This window comes from Danio rerio, chromosome 16 (genome assembly GCF_049306965.1).
Source record: "Danio rerio strain Tuebingen ecotype United States chromosome 16, GRCz12tu, whole genome shotgun sequence".
Classification (NCBI taxonomy): Eukaryota; Metazoa; Chordata; class Actinopteri; order Cypriniformes; family Danionidae; genus Danio; species Danio rerio.
Window position 1 is genome coordinate 47182141 of NC_133191.1, and position 23127 is coordinate 47205267.

The window sequence follows — 23127 nt, forward strand, 5'->3', positions numbered from 1 at the left end:
TTAGTACGATTTGCTCATCCCCAAATGACGGCTAGATTAAGGGGTGGGGTTTGGTACTACGTCTCTTTTTTAAAATCGTAATTTTTTAAACAACTGAACACGTATGAATTTGACACTAAACTAACAAAACGTAAAATAGTAACGTTTTCTCGTGAGATCACCTTGATTTAAGAAAAACCATAAAACAAACTTCAACAAAATGCCTATTTAAAAAAATAAAAAAATTCAATAATTTTCTCAACCATCCTCAAATTCTGTCTCATTTGAGATCAAATGAAAACATCCAACACCATTCAACACACATTCACACAATTTCTTCAGAATTTTTTTCAGAAGCAGTCTTATGTTAACCTGTGGCCTTAATAACACGTCTCTAAAATAAGATGTGCTTTAAGGGCCCTATTATCATCTAACAGCTGCTATCATATAGCACCTATCCTGAGTCAAGCAGGAGTGATCAGAAAAGTGCTGGGGACACATTAAGTCATGTGTCTGAAAAAACGATCTACTAAAAAGTAATGGGGACATTACCAATGCTGCATTATGAGGGACTAGGACACGGGACACTTCATTCATTCATTCATTTTTCTTCAATTTAGTCGCTTGTTTATTAGAGGTCACCACAGCGGAATGAACCAGCAACTATTCCAGGATACGTTTTATGCAGCAGATGCCCTTCCAGCTGCAACCCAGTACTGGAAAACACCCATAAACGTACACATTTACATACAAAACAGCCAATTTAGTTCATCCAATTCACCAATAGCGCATGTCTTTAGACTGTGGGGGAAACCAGAGCACCTGTACACAGCAAATTCATCAGAGTTAAATTCTCGGTGTTGAAGCATTTCAGAGTAAAGTGTTGACGTTAAAGAGTTAGATTTTGATAAATGAATATAATAAGAGTTAAAATTGATTTTATTCAGTGCGAAATCAAGGAGTTAAGTTTTCAACACTTGGTGGTGTTATTTCCAACATCCGGGAATTCATGCAGCCCCAGTCACTGAAGAATTTTCCAGACGCCATTTTCCATCTGAGGTTTAGAACAGCAACTGGTGAGTCAAACTACCTAAATGTTGGTATTTTACTGACTTTCTTTAAGGAAATACAGTTGTAAACATATTGTTAAGTTAATAACTTTAGAATGGAGTGACAATTTTAAACTTCTGCGGCTCATTCATGGTCGTTTGTGTATCTAGCTTAACTGCATTACTATTGACTTCTTTTCAAGAATGTTTTTATATATGCTCACGCATACATAGTGCATAAAACATCAAATGTACATGTTCAACACATTTCTGTCACGCTTAATGCCATTTTGTGCGTTGTTACCCATCTGTAAAATAAAATCGATACTTCTCCTTTAATTCGAAGCAAACTAGCGAGGGAATCCCCGGAGCAGCCTAGCCTACTCTGCCCGGATGCTAACGGCAACACAGGACGGTTTCCATGAGCTCTGGATTGTTTCTAAAACATATCTGGTGAGTAAATGAACATGCTTACTTGTAAAAGGCTTCCTGACTGAAACATATGATTGTTTGTTATTCGTGTACGTTAATTTGGTTATTTTAAACACCGCAGCCCTTTTAAACTGGTTCATTCGTGGCCGTCCATATACCGTTAGTTGATAGACTCGCGTGATAACGTACGCTTGAATTATATTAAGTGTTGACAACCATTAAAGTCGGAATGTTAACATTAATGTCTTTAAATGACCGCGTTTGCACTTTATCAGACATTTGACGTTAAAGAAGTCTCCCGGAAGTTGCGGGACTAACGTTAACGTTATCCCGCAAATGCACAGAGACTCCCAGATGCCCAAGTAGATGCCCGCAAATGAATCATAATCTCCTGGAAATCGCGCGCCTCCCGCCCGGTCATTAAACACTTTGCACACCCCTCTCCACCGCATCCCTCCCTGCTCTTCAGGTACGTCGCGCGCAAGTCACCCCCACCGCTCTTCAGGTACGTCGCGCGCAACTCATCTCATTGCTCTTCAGGTTCTCATCTCTCCCGCTACCTCCCGCAAATCAACTCTGTATCCCCCAAAAATGACTTTTCCCAACTCGGGATGTCTGACGTTATTAAGTTAGGCTATTTCTGTAGTCAGGAACATCTTAGTCAAGCTTTTTCTCCGCATGATATTGTGCTTAAAACTATAGGCTAAACTTAGCATGTACTGTACACAACATTTCCGTTTTATTAAAGACAATTTAGTGCGTTGTAAACAGCCACCTGTCTGTAAAATTAATCAACTGATTCATATTTGAGCAGCCTAATGATGATACAGGTTTGATTTGTAGATTTATTATCAATAATCAACATCTGAATCAAAAGATATCTGAAAAAATGTGAGGCATACTTTGTGATGTTCATCTCTCTTTTTTATCTAAAGGTTATGCATACGTGTTTGATACTAATGTTTTGTTGTTTTTTAACAGCCACAGTTCTCTATACAATAACACAAGACCCTGTGACGGTGGCTGATTAGAGACGGATGGTGTATTTCCAGAGTTGGTGAAATGACCAAGCACACCTTCTTTGTCATATGTGGTGATAATAATGAAGGTATGTTTGATGAAGTTCTGTATTTGTTTCACAATAAGCTGAGAGGGTATTAGAGCATTAGAGAATAACAAATGACATGAAGGTGATAAGTTTTGTATTGTGGGTGAACTGTTACTTAAATAATGTTTTGCTCTGCTTTGCACTTTTCCTCTTCTGCTTATCCTAATATTTTAGATTATATTTTGACCTGAAACATCTGCTAGACTCCAGGAAAGGTGGCGTCAATACTGGACCTGAAAGGGCCTAACAAGTTGAATCTGGTAAAGAAACACGCACACACACACACACACACACGCACACACACACGCACACGCTTACAAAAAACTAAGTTTATGAATATTTTTTACACTGTGGCCAATATTTTGGGGAAGTCAGCATCACTAAATGATATAAAAGATTTTAAGCTCCTCTAAGTTTTGCTCCAAGTGTTGTGTTAAATTCAGGATTCTGGACAGACAGCTGCCTGTTTTTCCAGTTCTAGTCATAGTAGTTAACCTAATTGTTTTTGGAGATCCAACAGTGATGTATGTGTTTTTTCTACTTTTCCATATACTGTCACCTCAACCAGCTGGGAGAGTCAAGTTGTGGATCATCATGAAGATTTTCAAAAGGTGAGTTTAGATTTATTGAATGTTTCATTTACTTTAAATGTTCTTTTAAATATATCATAGAATTTGATTGCAATTTGTTTTCAAACATTTTTCTTAGTCATGCTTGAGTCTTGAAGAGTTCTTAGATGAGCTTCACCCTATATCCGTGCATCAGGAACCACCAGACGAGCGATCAGCAGCTACTACTGTACATCGTCATGGATAAAAAGGTTATCCTGTGGCTGGGAAGCACTTCATTCACAGGACATGCTTGATGAGATTTCCTAGCTCCAGTTTGTTTTCACACAAGTTTACAGCATTTGTACCTTCATTTAAACTGCTGTGTTTGATATGGAGGACCAAGGAAACACCAGAAGTGAAAGATTTGCACGCCAAGTTGTTTAAAATGTAATTTCAGAAGAAAACTATGCATTCAAAAGAAAACTATGAGTGACGCTATATTGACCTTTCAAATTGCTCTGATGAAACTTTAAGTTTGGACCAAAGGACTGAAACAGCCTTTTTGAGCACTGGTCATACATATTTTGTTGATACTGTCTGTACTAATAAAACATTTAAAGCATATTTGACATTGTTGCATTTTAAAAACTGAATGAATTGTTGAAGTGGTGAATGTTTTCAAATAAAATGTTTTTATTTTGTAATTTACAGTCTATTTGACCTTTTTACCATATTTACACTCAAGAGAGTTGAATAAAATAACAATATAATACACCAGGCGGTGTTAAATATAGTTACATATTTTAACTCTGCCCAGAGTTAAAATTAACCCTTACTTCGGTGTCAATGTGCCAACCCTTTTGAAAGTGTTGATTTAACTCTGTTTTGAGTGGACCCCATGAGACACTTTCAAAGGGTTGAAATTAACACCCATAGAGTTGTTTTGGGTCCCCATATTTTGCTGTGTAGGAAACCCATGCAGACATGGGGAGAACACGCAAGCGCCACACAGAAATGCCCACTGACCCAATCGGGTCTCGAACCAGTGACCTTCTTGCTGAGGCGACAGAGCTAACCACTGAGCCACCGTGCCACCCTCATGAAAATTCCATGAGATATAATTTTGTCTAAGACAGGGCTCAGACTAAACTTCTGTAAATGCATGCTGCACGTGTCCACTTCCAGTCTATAATACGTCTGAGCATGACATTTTCCAACCACTTCAGTTTAATAGGGTTGAGTCACATTTGGAGACTATGTAAACCAATGCTGCCCACAAACTTCTAAACAACGACAATGAGCCTAAATTGGACCCAATTCAAATCAACTTCTGCTATTTATCAGGACCAAGCTGTGATCTGTGTGCACAACAATTACTGTTAAAACAGAGACATTTTCCACTGCTATATATATATATATATATATATATATATATATATATATATATATATATATATATATATATATATATATAAGACCCTTTCTAGGCAACTATGTCCCAAAATTTCCCAAGAGATCCACACATGTCTGTGTGAACATTTTGGTGGTCATGTAAGGAGCTGGTGCATTGAGAATGGTGATTATGTGACATTTTTCCAGATGCAACCAGGGGAATTTTCAAGACTATGCCTGAGTCCCTCTACTGCATATTTGTTTAAGTTCCCCAGACAATAATCCAAATCCCACAATTCCCAACCAATGCTGCGACATAAGCAAAGTCTCCAGAGAGAATGCTGCATAGATCTGTGAGAAAACAGAATAACCTCTTCCTTTCCTATGACACCACTTAAAAATACCAAAAACTATATATAAATACTAAACAACACATTTCTAAATTGTCTGAACAGCTAGTCTGGACTCAAGCCACACGTGTAAGCAGATTTCCTGTAGAGCAACATCACGATCATGGGTTTAATTTAAAGCGAAAGCAAGAAGTTTAAATGCAAAGCAATAGTAGATTGATATATGATCACGCTAAATCAGACACAATTTGTTATAATATTCCATAATATTCCAAGAAAAATGTTTGATGTTTGCACCAAGTCCAGCATTGCATACTATCATTCACTCTTTTGCATGTAATTTAATCACATCTAAAAAAAGTTCCCCATTTCATCTCATATAGATATACACACACTATATTAAAGGTTTTAAAAACAGCCCTTTTCTGCTAACATTAAAGCGCTGCTGAGCAGGTTCTTAAAGAGCACTGATTTGCCGTTGTTATCACATGCTCAACAGAAATGACTGTGATTAGCCATAAAGGTCATTAGTTTACCGGTCTTCACCGCTGTTTACTAAGTACAAACACAGATAGAGGGATGGGAAGATCAGTCGATTCATCAGCAGATTGTTTGTATGTCAATCTTTGCTGCTTTAAAATGCTCCAGTGTCCCTGTAGTGGTGAACTGATGACCTTCATGGCCTATCAGTTATTCTGTTGAGCAACCTGAACACAACGGCAAATCAGCGCTGTTTAAGAAAGTGCTCACAAGCACTTAAATGTTTAAATGAAACGTATGTTTTTAAAATTTCAGTACCGATTGGTACCAAAATTCAGTATCGTGACAACACTAACATATACAAAATGTCTAAATAGAATGATTTATTTATTAAGTCAACATGCATGGAGATTACCACTTCATGAGTGAAAAAGTATTTTAAAATTGAAAAAAAATAAATAAATAAAATTTTAAAAATAATAAAATATTATAAAATTAAATTTAAATAAATAAATAAATTATATATTATAATATATTATAAATATAAATATATATATATATATATATATATATATATATATATATATATATATATATATATATATATATATATATATATATATAATATAGATCGTTTTAAAAACTCATTTCTAATAACAGATTTATTTTATCTTTGCCATGATGACAGTAAATAAAATTTTACTAGCTATTTTTCAAGTTAATAATATTCAGTTTAAAGTGACATTTAAAGGCTTAACTAGGTTCATTGGGTTAACTAGGCATGTTTATTATGTTGTAATTAGGCAAGTTGTTGTATAACGATGGTTTGTTCTGTAGAACAAAAATGGTTTAGAAGGGGCTAAAAATATTTACCCAAGATAGTTTTTTTTTTCATTTAAAACTGCTTTTATTGTATGAGGAACTACTTTCCTCTGCCATTCATTCTGTAGCTGACATCAAAACAGCAGAAGCTGTTGCTACTTCCCACACGTCATTTTAGAGCTTTGAATGATTCTCTAGCTTAAAGTGTAAAGTAAAACAGGTGATTTTGCTGCCATTTTAAGTGTATGTGGCTAAACGGCATGAAATGCCATCAGTCTACAGATATTTCCCAGTATTTCTCTGTTGCAATCGGGAGATCACAATAATTACATTTATTGATCTGCTATGTGGGCGGAGTAATACAAAAGGGTGAGTAGGCTTTATGAGTGCTGTTATTACGGCAATATCACATGGCTGTTACCCAATCAGATTATTTTTACATTAATAGTTCACTCATGAATTGGTCATCTTTATACATGTTGTCTTCTAACACCGCTTAATCAAATGGTGCATAGTATAAAATGTATGTGTTTTTTAAACTCTCAAAGTGGAGGAGGTAAGCAGCTTTCAGCTAAAAATCTTTAAAGTTACCTGAGGACAAAGTTTACCTACAGTGCAACTTGATTGAGCTGAGGGTAAAATTTTCCTTTTGGATGATCCATTTTTTTTTAAATATATATTTTTTTATTTTAAGGTCAAAATCAAATAAACAATGTGTTTTCTTTTTTTATGACTGGTTGATGTGTCAAACTGTGTTAAATATGTCAAAACATAACAAACCGAAATACATTCGGACTGAAACTTTAGATTAGCTGTGCAAAGGAATGTTAAAAGTTAAAAATAATGTAATAATATACTTAATTTAAAAAGCATTATATGCCACATGAGTCAATGAGCCATTCCTGAATGAGCCATTTCTTTTATGACTTTGACTGGAAATAAACAGGGCTCTTGCACCTTTTCCAACTTCAAATTCCAGCACATTTCAAGCACTTTTAATGTGCATTTTTATGCTTTTCCAGCGAAGGTAAATTTCGTTTATATATGCTGTGTACTTTTTTTAACATTTAGATCCATTGTGCTATTTTAAAAGACACAATATGACATTTTAACTTAAATTGTTAAATACTTTGGAGCATAGATTTATTAGGATTGTTCACACCTAAAAAAACGTTAAGGTTTTGGATGAAGTGTCCTTTTAGTTTGGTCTCTTTCTACCTAAAGTTGACATCTCAAAAAAATGAGCTAACAGTCAGATTTTGTTTGGGTGTAGTACCAAACTTTTTGAATGACCAGTCGTTCATGATATTTCATGTGCTGATCATCATTTGTTCCTGTCAAATGATTTGAAAATCAGTCACCAAATATGAAAAGCATGGTTTGTAAGCTTTCAACAACATTTTTAACATTGTAAATATGATTTTAGGTTAGGATTAAGGTACTGTTGTAACAGTATGCAAATGTCCCACCTGTCAAATAGTGACAGTTAAGGGGTTCACCAATCTCGGTCCTGGAGGGCCGGTGTCCTGTAGATTTTTGCTCCAACCCCAATCAAACACACCTGAACAAGCTAATCAAGCTCTCTCACTAGGTATACTTGAAACATCCAGGCAGGTGTGTTGAGGCAAGTTGGAGCTAAACCCTGCAGGGACACCAGCCCTCCAGGACCAGGATTGGTGACCCCTGGGTTAAAGGAAAACATGTTTATTGGTTCAAAATGTATCACCTCTTTGTAGTTAGTGTTGGCATTATATATAACCTATATATAAAACAATCACCAGACAGATAAATACAATTTCAATAAACACTTTAATTGTGCAAAATACAAACATTCTTTTCTGCCTTTTGCTTATCTTGAGCAGTCCTCACAGGATATGGCATCAAGTACATAACTTAAATAGTCAAGGAAATACCCTTTAAACTGTTTAGGAAGAAATCTGCAATGAAAATAGAGCAAAATTAAATTGCACTGAACAAAATATAGTGCAAAAATAAGCTTAATCTTAGCTCATCTATAGGCCAAACAGGGTAGGTAGGTAAATATTGACATATTACTTATTTGCATACGTCATATTAATAGCAGTAACTTAAGTATTTGTAACTTTAGGTGTTTTCTAAAACAAAATGTTACCTTTATTTTCTCGTACCCAAACCTTTACATTTTCGCAGCTGTAGCCTCTCTAGCCCCCTGAAGCAAGGTATTGAGTGATGGACAGCTAATATTAACCAATCCATTTGCGTTCAGTTCAAGAGCAGTGGGTCAATCAGAAGAGCATGAAGGCGGGGCAGACATTGCGGGATTTGTTTACTGCAGCAAGTTGACATGTCAAACTATTTCTGAGTGCTGCGTTTAGCATTTTTAGGAGCAAAGAAGACGTGAATGTCTCCTAAATACGCACAGCAACAATTTTATGCACTCGCACAAATGCTCCCAAATATATTTTAAGCTCGTATAGATTAAATTTCAGGCGCATATGCAACCAAAATTATCCCAATTTTGAGACCTGTAATAAACCCTGAACAAAACTTCTGTGCCCAAATTTTTTAGGCAGTTTGCAATAGAAGCATTGTTAAAAATTATTTATTTAAGAATAATCTAGTTAAACAAATCAACTGCTAACAAACAAGTTGATTGACTAGTTGGTAAGAATGACTAGTAGTCTACAACCACTGCACACTTGATTAGTAAGAATGACTAATCAACAATCACTGCACATAATAACTAAAACAAACAATAGACACAACCGTGTCCTCTGGGCAGCTGCATGACTGGGATGATGTAACCATGGGCAGATCACATTCACAGCTATTCTTATACTCAAACTATTTCAGGGCACATTTTTCTGAGCTCACACAAAGCAGCAGTGTAAAAATAAAGTCTGCCATTACTAGCCCACAACTGCGTAATATGTTAACCATCAAAATGTGATAAAGCCAAAAGTGATATGCAATACAATCATATTTACGGAATCATATGTGAAATAACCTTAAAAATACATGGAGATGGAACAGAAAAGACACAAAACTATTTTGAAAGTTCACCAGAAGCCAAAAGAACTGTTCTCTTTTTTTTTGTACAATTTACATAATTCCACTATATTTATATGTTGAATTAAAATTATTAATAGTTTTTTGGCACTGTTTGTTGAATGCTTTTTGCAATTTAACCAGATCACAATGTACAGTGTAGGGATGCAACAATTAACGAGCTCCTATTACGGGTTTTTACAAATGAGCTTCCATGCAGTGTGTCACACAGCACTAAGTGAATAAAAACATCCAGCTGAGGTTTAAATCTGAAAGTGCAGCATGTTTAAAACTATGATTCTGTAGCGAAATAGTCGACTCCGAGTCAAATAAACGAATCGAGTTGGGGTTGGATCTTTTGCCTGAACGCATCGACATCAACACGGTACATCACCAAATATTTAGTTCCTTTCTGGTAAAATGTGAATGCACTTTCACTTCAGACACTAGCAGAGGCGCGGGGGATCAAGGGACTGATCATAGCATGAAGATGACGTTCACTGACAGATAAGGGTGTCACGATCCTCCAAATCCTCGATTCGATTACATTTTCGATTCTAAAGGCACGATTCAATTAGATTTTCGATTATGAATAATTAATTAATTAATGACCAATTAATTATTTATAGCCTACCGTTTAAACTACCTGACCTGCATGGTCTTTGTTTTACCCATAAACAAATCATACAGTAAATGAATAAAAGGCAAGATAAACACATAATTACCACCTGTCAATCACTTTTTCTGCAGGACTCGTGAATAGGCAGTGATCTGTGTCGTTATAATGGTGTCGGTAAAAAAGACGCACAACCAACAGGAACCAGCCAACAGTATCTGAGGTGTTCGCTAAAATGACTAAGTACAAGTGAGTGAAAGATTGAAGCAGTCCTCTGACTGCCTGGACCTGCTGTCTCGAGCGCAAGGCTGTGTGTGCGTCTGTGTGGTCACGTGATGTGCATTTTCAGAGGTAGAGAGGAAGGAGGGCTGCTCAGAAATGCTACACGCCACTGTGGATGTCAAATCGTTGTCGTTCTAAAATGCCATTTACAAACAAAGACAGTGTAAACAGGGCCTGAGTGTGTACTTTTCGTGAGCGGATTTGCAACGGGGGCGGGTGGAGGATCGCGATGCCGGTGTTGTCTATCAGACGAACCGTACGTAATACGTACATAGCACGAACGTTGTCAACATAACTCACTGGAAATATAAAATGCTTACACACCGGCGACTTCATTGAAAGAGGAGAGGGTTTAAGTTCTGTCGACGGGTCTCCTGCTTCTGCAGTTTAACAAGCACTTCAACAAGCCTCTTTTTTTCCCACTTGGCAAGCCAAGCTGACGTGACATGGGGGTGTGGCAGCATCGACGATTCTATTTTTTGATTTGATAATCGAAATTGAGCATAAATTTCGATTGATTTCGATTAAAAATCGAAATAGTGACACCCCTACTGACAGATGGAAATTCAGCTGAGGGGAATACAGGATTAAAGTTCATTTTCACAACAACACCACAGTATAGCCGACCATGTGCTGTGTTTGTTCCTGTCATTTTTCTGATTTTGATACAATAATCTGCGCTGCAACGCAGGATTTGCTGACCATTTGCTATTGAAGGAGCAGCAGAGACTATGGGACTTTGACAGGGACTTTGTCAGTAACAGTTCAAATGGACCAGTTTTTTCTTTCTCCAGATCATAACATGTAAGTGTGATTAAAATTGTTGCCTCGTTTTGTGTAGTTTGCAAAATATATGTTTAATTGTGTGTTATAGGTTGTAATCACCCAGTGTGGCTTGAAATCACTTATCTATTATCAGTGCTTGTACTGTATCGCTTAGGTTAAATCTGTATAGGGTTATTCACATATCGTGTCCAAAACCACGTTAAAAACATGACGTGTGCTCCTTACGTTACCAATTTAAATGCATTTCTGAGCTAGTGATCCTCTGCTGTTTGTTGCTATGGCCACCATCAGCTGTTCCCACACACACACTGTGCAGTCAATTTTCAAAATAATTCAACTTTTGCCACTGTGTGGATTAATACTGAATGTGTGTTGTTGTTGTTATCACTTGGGGTTAGGGTTAAGAGAGTAATATGCTGGCTTTTAACTGCATTGCTTTATTGCATTCCTGCATTGGGCTCTCACACACTTCCTGCTACTTCATACTGTAGCCGTGGTGGGCTTTTCTCTCTGTCTCACTCTGAACGCAGTCGACCAATCACAACAGACTGGGTCATCGGTCCAATCAGCGCAGATTAGATTCACACTAAGGAGGGATTTGGGAACAAATGAATCGCTGAATGACTCATTTGGGAATCGTTGGGATAATTAGGTAAAAATAAATGTATAGTATAAGACACTGAAAGTGTTTTTTGACTTTGCACGCTGTTGATGGAAACCCCCAAAACCAAAATATGACTTTTCACGATGCAAAATAGGGGCTCTTTAACTGATTTCACTATTAACCACAGCTCATTAGTTTTGCAATCATTGGATCCATAACATTTTACCTTCACGTGTAAGTGATGCCTTAATTATTAATGTTTAAATAAATCTATTATGAAAATAAGCTATAAAAAGCCACTGTGAAATTACTGCATTCCATAGAGTTAAAAAAAAACAATTACATAATTAGATCTAGTGCTTAAATTTTCAAATGCCTCAAAAAAATTTGACACTGCATTGACAGTTTGCCCTGTTGTTCATTTAAGTCTTTTAATATTACAGTAATTTAAGAGAAATAGGGCTGCTTCTATAGTTTTCAAAGTTAGCCAAGACTGATTTGTCAATAAGTAAATAAGACTTCACGCAATAGTGGCACTAGTAAGGTGTACCTAATAAAGTGGCCAGTGAGTATATTAGAATTGCTTTAAGTTCAGATTCAGAGTGACAGTTTTTTTTTTTTTTTTTGGTTTGTTTTTTAATATACAATGGATTTTTTTTCAACCCTAATTCTTGTATTTTTTTAAATACAGAGTATCAGTTTCTTTAGTTAAATCACTGTCTATTAAATTATTATTAGTAGTAGTAGTAGTATTATTAGTAGTAGTATTATTATTAGTAGTAGTAGTAGTAGTAGTAGTAGTAGTGGTAGTAGTGGTGGTGGTGGTATTAACAACAACAACAAAAACAACAACAGCACTAGAATGCCTTATAAACTGTACTGGAATTATGTTGCTTCAAAGTTCAGAAGTTAGATGACGTAAGCTCTCTGCATTCACAGAGAGCCCTGTCCCATCACAGGCATCTGTCCAGCCATTCCTGAGTGCCATAGCATCAGATATCACCCAAAGGGCAAAATGCAGCCAAGGGTACAAGATGGATTTAAAATATAAACCACAATGACACATGAAAGGCGAGGCGTCTTTGAAACCTAAAGACATGCTTTGTCCTTTTTTTATCAGAATACCACTAAATTTCACTCCTTATTACATTAGAGCAATTCCATGCAAATGTCAACCTTGCCAAAAAAATTTTCACCAAAATAGGAAAAACCTCTTCTAAGTTTTTTGTATAGGCTTGTATTTTAAAGTAGGGCAGAACAATATATCGTTTCGGCATCAAGATCACAATAGGATCATTTGCAATAACATTCGCAATGTTGAGTCTTAATTATAGTTTACTATTTGCATGAGGATTTTAAAATCTTTACTGTGCTGCACTTTGGTAATGTGACTAAAATCCACATGCTCCACATCTCTTAATTCGACTTCAGTTTAGTTTAATTATGACCTTAATAGAATTTAATGAATCAAAAATCGCTGTTTACATGGTCAACTCTTAGAGTATTTTCTTAATCATATTAAAATTGGATTATTAGTGTCAAATGTAAACATACTTACTGTTTATTTCACTTGTATCTTTTTCTGTATTGTTTTTATCAATGATCATAGATCGTTTTTTTTTTTCTTATATTTTATGCATGACTCACTTCCCTAAAAAATAATCTTTAGATATTAAGGACATTTAGTAAAATTGTATCAATATCGCATTATACAGTCACTGACCACTTTATTAGGTACACCCATCCAACTGCTCGTTAACGCAAATTTCTAATCAGCCAATCCCACGGCAGCAGCTCGATGCATTTAGCCATGTAGGCACGATTTGCTGCAGTTCAAACCGAACATCAGAATAGGGAAGAAAGGTGACTTAAGTGACATTGAACATGACATGGTTGGTCTAGGGTTTACAGAGAATGGTCTGAAAAGAAGAAAATATCCAGTGAGGAGCGGTTCTGTGGGCGCAATTGCCTTGTTGATGCCATAGGTCAGAGGAGAATGGCCTGACTGGTTGAGCTGATAGAAAGGCAAAAGTAACACCTCAAACCATGAGGCTACAGCAGCAGAAGACCACACCGGGTGACACTCCTATCTGCTAAGAACTGAGGCTACAATTCGGACAGACTCCCCAAAATTGGACAATAGAAGATTGGAAAAACGTTTTCTGGTTCGGTGATTCTCGATTTCTGCTGCGACATTTGAATGGCAGGGTCACAATTTGGCGTGTGGTGGTGTCGTAATGGTGTGGGAGATATTTAAGAGCCAATTTCACACCTGTCACATCCACAAACAAGCTTTTCCCTCATAAATGCAAAAATGTCAAATACAATAAAATCAATCATTTCTTTTGGGTTGTGCAGTTTAATTCACAGAATTTCTACAAAGTATGTTGTCTACTGCAAACTTGCATACCTTTTTGGTCACATCCATAAAGAATGTTTATTTTCCTCTTTGAAAACATTAAATAGGTTTACAGATTGATATTCTTCTGATCCCATAACTCTACGGTTAGAAGTTTTAAAAATAGACACAGATGTTTCAATATAATGTTAACATATTTCTTTGTGAATGAATGTTTTCAGTTTTTACTGCAAATGTCACATTCATAATACTGGAATTGCTCATTATCAAAACAAAACTGCTGAGCAAACGCGAATAGCAAGCCAAAGTATATTCCATGAGCCATACAGAATCTCTACCATGTGCCGAGCTCAAGAAAAAATGTATACATGAATGAAACCAAAAACATACCGAAGAAGCTGTAGCTCCTATGGTGGTCCTCATATGCGCAACATCTCCCCAGAAGTCCTGCATTGTTCACAGACTCTGGGGAGGGTCTTCAAAACGTTACCACAAAAAAAAAAAAAAATATCAACACTTAAACCAACAAAAACTTCAATTATGTAGTTGCTCGGGTCCACAGATATTGATAATGATCCCCTATTCTACAGATTAAGTTAATAAAACAATAAAAACTAACAGGTTCAAATCAAAATGGAATGACAAGCTACTGTACACTAAGGATCTACTGAAAAGGAAGTCTGCAAGCTGAAGCAGCAATCTGTTTTACTCAATATCGGACTGTATCAGCGTATGACTAGGAAGCAGAAGTGAGAGAGGATCCTGCAAGACGCTGCCAGTGCACGCTTTTCAAACTGACGTCGGCTGGGTCTGACTCCTGGTTGCAAAGACCTCAACATGAGGAGTTATTTATATCTGAGAGCTGTTTTTAGTGTGTGTGAGAGAGGGTATGTTGTTGTGAGTGTGCATGTGTTTTTCCACGAGCATGGGTAGTGCTTGGGTTTAAACAGCATTGGAGCTATACATGGACTGAGCATGCCATTGCAATGAGGTGTTAAAACACACTCGGGGATTAAAAAAGAATGAAGTATCACAGGCTACTTGCAAAGGTAATATTATAAAATCACAATGTAATGAGAATAACGCAATGTTAAAAACAAAATACAACTTCAGCAAATTTGATAGTGAAATTAGGGCTGGGCAGTTTGGCCTAAAATGGATATCTCGATTAATTGAACATTAACTCGATTACAATTAATGAATGATTATTTTATTTATTTATTTTATTTTTTGCCATCAGAGTTCACAAGTTTTGTACAGTAAATATGGTCACATATCACAAGTGAGACATCTTTCATTTAAGGGTGCATAAAATTGAAGTAAACACCCACTCTCTACTATATATATGATTATTTATTGAACATCAATGCTGAACAACTGAAATTAAAACACACATTGACTAAAATGCAGCTCTCTACACCATCCACCCTCGTCACCTCTACCAAACCAACCAATCACAAAGCTTGTGCTATGTGACGTTGTGACGTGAAACCGGATCACCCAGAGTAAACCCAAGCCAACACAGGAAGAACATGCAAACTCCACACAGAAATGCCAACTGACCCAGCTGAGGCTCGAACCAGCAACCTTCTTGCTGTGAAGCAATCGTGCTACCCACTGCACCACAGTGATGCCTCGAAATAAAAAAAAACTTCTAATTGTAAAATGCTGCTGAAGATCTATGTTTTCAACTAGACAAGCTTTTTGATAATAAATGAAATCATTATAATTTAGAAACATAACAGAAAAACAATGAACTCTTTCGAAAACTACAACAACAACTAAAACATGAATGTTATTTACACATGGTATAAAGCATGAACCTTTTTGATTTGAAAGCAGAAACCTTTTTCCTTGAAAATGATTATTTTAAATTTGTTGCACATGTCTTTAAAAATCCTTGTAAAATGTTCAGCAAAACATGTATGATATCGAATGTAAATGAAAATGAGATCGAACACATAATGCTAAGCTATAAGCAAGCAGACTGATACTATGCTCATGAAGAGGAAGAATGCAATACCTGTTGCCCATGACTACAGAGTAACCTTTATGGGAAGTCGTACTATTTAGCCAATGAAGCTGTTAAAGCCTGTAATTAAACCAGAGAAGCTGCAAAATCTGTATGAATGCAGGGGGCTTAAGCAAAGAGTAGTAAAATCAATAAAGCCCTATTCAAATCTAGGAGGAATCCCTGTTAGGATGGCTTGCCTGTAAGAAAAAACAAAATCTGAACAAGATGTAGGTGGATGAGGATTTACTGTATAGCACCTTCTGTAATTTGTTGTGTTGAGCATTTCCAAAGCAATCCCATTTTTGAAATTTGAAAATACTAAATGTAGGTTTGCTAAATATGATCGCATAAAGACATTTTTAGTTGAATATTAATATTTAATGTCAATGCATCGCTCCAGAATTACATTACATTGAATTACTGCTACCCTACAGGCATCTTTCACTTAAACCGTAGTAAGCAAAACAAAACCACCACACATTTTATGATTACTAATGAGGACCAGGCAACAACTTAGTTTCTAATAAAGCCAGATAAATTAGAAATATCATTCAGCTCAATCACACCGATTGCATGCTAGTGTGTATTTGTCAATTAATGCTACTGGATTGAGGATTTACAGAAAAGTAACTAAAATAAGAACAAGGTGAAGCAAAACTGTTTTTTAATATTTAATTTTTAGGGAGTTTAAACCTTTATTTTTTAGGATCAGCAAAGGACCTCGAACCAGGAATAAAACTCTGGTCGGTGTGAGCACCTCAGTGCGATGAGTTGACAAATTAACCACTAGGATATTAGCGCGGATAAAACAAATTTTGAATGAATTCAAGTGTAAATAGTGTACACTGTTGTAATATGTATGTACACTGTTTTTGATTTTATTTGTGGTATAAAATGAGTGACGTTTGTGTAAAGACAAGGTGCAACCAAGGAAGTGGTTGGAAATTGTGGATATTATGGTCTAAATTAGGTTGTTGTGTATTTTGTTTTACATTTTATCTGTCCTTGTTTAATTGCACTGGGCATTTACACAATGTAATCTGTGGAAAGAGCAGATAAATTTCGCATAAAAAAAAAAAAAAAAAAAATTTGTTTAAATGGTAATAGTTTATTGACAGCGAGTTGAAAGGCATCATTATACCAGCGTTGCCATGGCAGCACAGTAACGCTATTGCAAGCAGCAGGAATGAGTATACAACATAAGCTGTGTCTCATTTCAGAGGCTGCATCCTCTGAAGAATGCCTTCAAAGCGAACTGCGTCATCGTGGAGTGAGGAAGACTGTCTCATTTCAAAAAAATTCAAAGACTCCTTCAATTGCAGCCTCAAAATGCGTTCTTTGTTTGCCAGGTAAAGAAAGATACAACTGGTGGATCTTTTGCGGCCTCGAACATCCCAAGATTCATTGCACGCTGATAACGGCAGGACGTTACAAGAAAACTGCAGATTAAATGTATGAATTAGGTTTTATCTGACTTCTATCTATTTGACTGTTATCTAAACACATGTAAAAAAAAAATAAATAAAAAAAAAACTCTTAGCTAAGAGCAATTTTACAGATAGTTTACATTTTTATTTGTATATGTATGGAAAGGAAATCTATTTCCAGGTTTTGTAAACCTTGTTTTGCCATCAGAGCGCTTAAAATAAGTTTCAAAATTACTTTAAAATAATCATTACAAATTTTGTTATGACTTATTAACAGCAGCTGTTATGGTTCCTAGGTGACGAGATCTATCCTCTTAGGCTGAATTGTCCGATTTCTAAATGCTCGGTTTGGCTTGTGTAGACTTCGAAGAACTCACCTTTGAAGTCTGCATCCTTCGGAAGATGCAGCCTCTGACAGGGTTTCTGCAGGTTTTAAGTCAAATTTAAGACTTTTTGAGTCCCTTCAAAACCATTATGAATAAAATTTTAGACTTACAGGGCTAAATACTAAGGATTTTTCTAAAGGCCCAGTTACTTCTGTAATAGTTTCTGTATAAAATGAAAGATCATGTAAAGGGCTGTGCAATTAATCCAAATTGAATCAAATCGCATGTTATTTCTTTATTTAGGAGCCATCACAGAATTGTTGCCACGGCTTTTAGATTATTGAGCTGAAGCTTGAATTAAATTAAAAACAGCTTGAAGCTTCAATTAAAATCGCAATGTCAAAAAACAAAAAAAAAATAATAATAAATAAATAAATTAAAAAAAAAAAAAAAAAAAAAAAATCGCAATTAGACATTTTCCCTGAGTCGCACAGCGCTAAAGTAAAAGTTTTTTTGCTTTAGTTTTCTTTCCCGTTTAGAAAACTTAATTTGGAGGATTTGCTCTAAAAAAAAATTCTAACAACTGTTTTAGTATCCCTTAATAAAAAATTGTAATAATTAAAATGCAATATATATATATAAAAAGTTGAGATGGATTAGTCATGCCTAATGGGTATCTTTACTTAGATGTAGGAAAAGTAAGAACTGTTTAAAATTATTTAAGGCCTACAACACTATATATTAGTATATTTAAGACTTTTTAAGGCCTAAAATTTTGTTTTTCAAATTTAAGACATTTTAAGAATTAAGAGCCCACAGACACCCTGCGCTGAAATGAGACAGCTACTGAAATGTCATGTTGTCACATTATTTGAGCAGACCGATGTTCCACACACAAGCTAGTTGATGCCTACTCTTGCACTTTGGTTTGTGCAGCAGCAATAAATGTTTCATAGTGCATCATTTTCTGAGTCTGTTGTGAAAGCAAAGCAGGAGGGAGAGTGAAATCAGCTCCCTGAACTGACTATTTTTGGTGGTCAAAATTTTGTTGCATCAGTGAAATTAACATTTCCCCTAATGCACATTTAGATCATTGTGCCAACACCATGCCTGATGAATACTCAGTTAGACAACTGCATTTCCAAAAAATCAGAGTCCACCGTTGTAAAATGCATGAGACCGGAAAGACTAGCCGTGATTTAACAAAGTGAATGTGTTGACTACTACATGCAGACAGGAGGTCACAATGCTTCATACTACTGTCCCAAACTACTCTAAACCTGCTGAGCTTACGGCTGTGCCCTCGCTGGCTTTATCAACAGCATTGTCTGCCTGGTCCCTGCACCCCCGAGAGCTGCTGATCCTCCAGCCAGAGAACAATAACAAACTTCCTGTCTAATTTTCCATCTGAACCAGTGCTGTAAAGTGACAATGCCACAGACTCAATGAACCATGAAATCTTCCCTCATCGACACAATTATGGGATCACTGCCCTGAAGACAGTGTTGAGAGTGATGGAGAGCCGTAAAAAATTTTTTTTTAAAAACACAGGTGGAAGATGAAACAGGGTGTTTCATATCAGTAAACAGAGCACTAACTTTGTTTAGTGTCATTAGTAAACAATAAACATACTTATGCAACAACAACCCACACGCACTTCCTCATCTGGATTTCAGTCAAACTCAGATTTGCTATTTGAACCAGCCTTAAACACATTACATAATATTGACAACATACATGAACCAAGACTGACAGCAGTGAGGGAACACAAATGGTAGCAAGTCAAGGATAGTTATCTTAAGGTTTTGTTAATATTAATCACACTTTACAAGTGTTTCATGGTGTATAGATAACATCAGCGTAGCAATGGCCCACTGCTTATAGTTTATATGAAAACATAATCCCGTATGTGCTGCTTTTCCCACTTTGAAAAGATAAGCCAAAAGTAACTAGCTTGTACTGTGTGAAATCAAAGACTCTAGAATACACAAGACATTTCACTCGTATAGTTTTGAATGGGGAAAAGTGTAACTGTCAATATGGTGAATGAAGTCCCACCTACTAGTACAGGAGCCAATCATCGATCGCTATAGACTAACGTTTCTCCGAGGACAAGCTTAGCCAGATGTGAGCTTTTAGGACAGGTTTTGTGGTCAGCAAACACACTAAAATCTCAGCGAATACTTGTTTCACATAAGAAATATATCCACATAAAGCTTGAAATCTGTACTTTTAAATGAAGCAAGTGCACTTGAAAACAAATGTTTTTGGGTTTTATTATCTGTATGAAATGAACGCGAGGTACAGTCGGTCCTGTCAAGCGCACATCACATGAAAGCAACTACTCAAACGCCCCACAAATTAGTAGACAAAGACTGGCTGTCATTTCTGGAAGTGAATCACCATCAAGACCAAATTGTGAATTAATAAAAAAATTGTGACTGAAAAAAATGATGTCTGCAAAATTGTTGCAAATAATTTAAATGGGTTGAATTTAATCAAACTAATTAAGTTTAGTAATGTTCAACTTTTTTTTTGTTTAAATTCAACCCAAATCAATGGTTTACAATCACTTAACCTAAACGAATTTAGTAAATCCAAGGAATCATCTTTGAATAATTTTTTTCAGTGTACTTCTGAAGGCCAGCGCAATCTAACGAAGCATAATCCAGAAGATGATAACACTGCCAAAAATTAGGTTGGTGTCGTGATCTCGTTTCTTTTGAGAGCGCATGAGCATTAGCTTGGGCAACCTGAAAAAATGCTGATTTTGTTTGATTCGAACGTTTAGAAACGAAACTTATGAGACAGTATAATGTCAAATATATAATGTAATCAGAAGCTTGGCAAACAGTTTTAGAAAATTAGAAGTTTCTAATTTCTCTATTGTGGAAAAACTACCAGAGAGGTGTTTCAAAAGATAGCCAACGAGTCAAATGACTTGCCTTAAAGGGACTTTGATGCAATTGGTATCGGCCAAAAAAATCCTCCTATCAGTACATCTCTAATGTCTAACCAAAAGCTACTATTATTGTTACGTTGAGTAAGCAATGTAATACTGTACGCGTTAAAACATACATAAGGATTGAAAGAACATCAAGGCCGTTTGTATCTACTGGAAGGACAATAAGAAGAAAATAAGGGAAAGTAATTATGGCTTTGAAAATTAAGCTTTTTGGAAATGAAAGAAAGACGGAAAGAAAGGGTGCAGTCATACACACATGTAAATATATAACAGCAGTAAGAGCGAATAATCAGTTGTTCACTATACAAATTGATGTTAAATTAGTTTACATTTTAAGATGTCTATGGCTGACAGACATAACAAGTGATAAAAATGGTTGGGTTCACTATTCAAATGTATGTTAACTAGTTGACATTTAAAGATGTCTTTAGCTAACAGACATAACAAGTGATAAAAAGGAGTGCATTTTAAGTCTTCGTGTCCTGAAAGAATAATGTGATTGTGACTTCTGAAGTTGATAAATAGGTGTATTCCACTCTCAACTGTTAATGGTATCAGATCAAAGAGGAAGCTACACAATGCAGTAGGCCATGTACAGTGTGGGGTTACAGTAGCTCATGCGGAGATGAACAGTGCACAGATGTCACCAATTTTCATCAGAGTCAATAGATACAGACCTCTAAACTTCATGTGGCCTTCAGATTAGCTCAAGAACAGTGTGTAGAGAGCTTTGGGGAATAGGTTTACGTGGCCAAGCAGCTGGATCCAAACCCACCACTACTAAGTGCATAGCTAAGCATTGGATTGTGTAAACCACTTAATCACTGGGCTTTAGAGTACTGGAAAGGTGTTTTCTGGTATGACGAAAACATTTCTCTGTCAGGCAATCTGAAAAATTACTCTGGGTTTTGGGTTGTTAGCAGAACTGTACTGCAGTGTAGTTTGATGGAGGGAGGATTATGTCGCGCGGTTGGACTTGGCCCCTTCTACTGAAAAGAAACTCTTAATGGTTTAGCATATTAAAAGATTTTCGACAATTTCATGCTCTAAACTTTGAAGGAACAGTTTGTGAACGGCCCCTTGCCGTACCAACATGACTGTGCACTATTGCACAAAGCAAGGCCCATAATGACATGGATGAGCAATGTTTGGTGTGGAGGAATTTAACTGGCCTGCACAGAGTCCCGACCTAAACCGGACTGAACAGTTTTGGGATGAATTACAGCAGAGACTGTGAGCCAGGCCTTCTCATCCAACATCAATGCCTAGCGTCACAAATGCGCTTTAAGTGGAATGGTAAACAAAATTCCCATAAACACACTCCTTAACTTTGTGCTAGAATAGTGGAAGCTGTTATAGATTGAGCCAACTCAATATTAACCCCAAAGGATTATAATTTACTGTGAATTTAAGGTCCATTTTTTTACAGTGTGACAGTTGTAAAAAAGTTTTAATTTTTCTGTGATTGATCTGTTATTTGTACAAAAAAATCGTATAATTAAATTTTTAATTTTTCATCTTAAATCTTAAAAAGAAAACTGGTATTTTGTCATTTAAAATGAATAAATGAATATAAGAATGTCCGCAAATATATTTGTTTTTTTATTTTTATTAACCTAATAAACAATTTATAGTCATTTATTTAAGTGAAACTTCTCTCTCTCTCTCTCTCTCTCTCTCTCCTGACATTTCTTTAAAATATACAATGAAATGCTACAAAAAAAATCACACCGTTTTAGATGCAAGGGACATTCTACCAGAAATGTACATTTTCACTTAAAAAAAAAAGTGAAAGAGCCTGACCCTCAAGCTTGTCCTCAAAACAAATCATATAAAAACAAGCCTAAAAATCATACAATTCAATGACAGAACGCATCCTTTATCCCCGTCAGCCTCTCCTCCATCAAATGATGTCATTTCAGAGTCATAGCCTTCAAGGTGTATCCTTTATTATTCAATTTAATGCAAATGTGACAGGACTGACAGAAACATAGGGAAACATGCATTTAAATTTATTTGTATTATATGTTTGTAGTATTTATTTGTGGAATTTATTTAAAATTTCATGCTTTAAATCAACTGATGTGAATGATTACAACTTAAACTTGCTATTTCTGAAGTTTTTTTAATCTAAATAACAGTTTTAGCATTACAAAACTATTAAAGCTGTAGGTTTAATTGGGCTGAGGACAACAACAATGACTGGGTTTTTACATTTGTAAAATGTTTTTAATAATAAAAAAAAATCTAACAACTAAATGAATGCTGTATTTCTATACAGAACAACTCAAAAATCAACCATCAGTCCATTTTAGAATTTTTGGTGATGACTTTTTATTCGCTGTATTTGTGTTTGTATTTCAGGTACAATGTCCAGTATATAAAAACTGTCAGAAAAAGTTGACATTTATTGGCATCTTTTTGTCATTTATCTGCTACCTTTACTTTGTTTAATGCTTTCTTATTCATATATACTGTATATAACGTTATATATAAAGTTACACACAAAGACAGGCAAACACAAAGATATTTTATCAATACGTGCCAAAAAGACAAAA

At 35.8% G+C, this 23127-nt stretch overlaps 1 protein-coding gene and 1 long non-coding RNA gene across 22 annotated transcripts in view; one reads left to right on the forward strand and one right to left on the reverse strand.

The window, feature by feature from the left end:
* Positions 1-23127, reverse strand: part of slc4a7 (solute carrier family 4 member 7) — an 83066-nt gene that overhangs the window by 59357 nt on the left and 582 nt on the right. For 7 of the 21 annotated variants that reach the window (XM_073926598.1, XM_073926594.1, XM_073926596.1 and 4 more), the window contains exon 1: positions 14228-14633. The exons of the other annotated variants lie outside the window; for them this stretch is intronic. In XM_073926598.1, coding sequence (XP_073782699.1) covers positions 14228-14290 — 63 coding nt within the window. In that variant the 5' untranslated portion in view covers positions 14291-14633. Of the gene's footprint in view, positions 1-14227; positions 14634-23127 lie in introns of those variants that run through there. 21 annotated transcript variants of the gene reach the window in all.
* On the forward strand, positions 1027-3742 carry LOC141378305 (uncharacterized). Its single transcript, XR_012392490.1, has 6 exons — positions 1027-1055; positions 1375-1481; positions 2442-2568; positions 2743-2828; positions 3137-3179; positions 3277-3742. It is a non-coding gene; the product is annotated as an uncharacterized lncRNA (long non-coding RNA).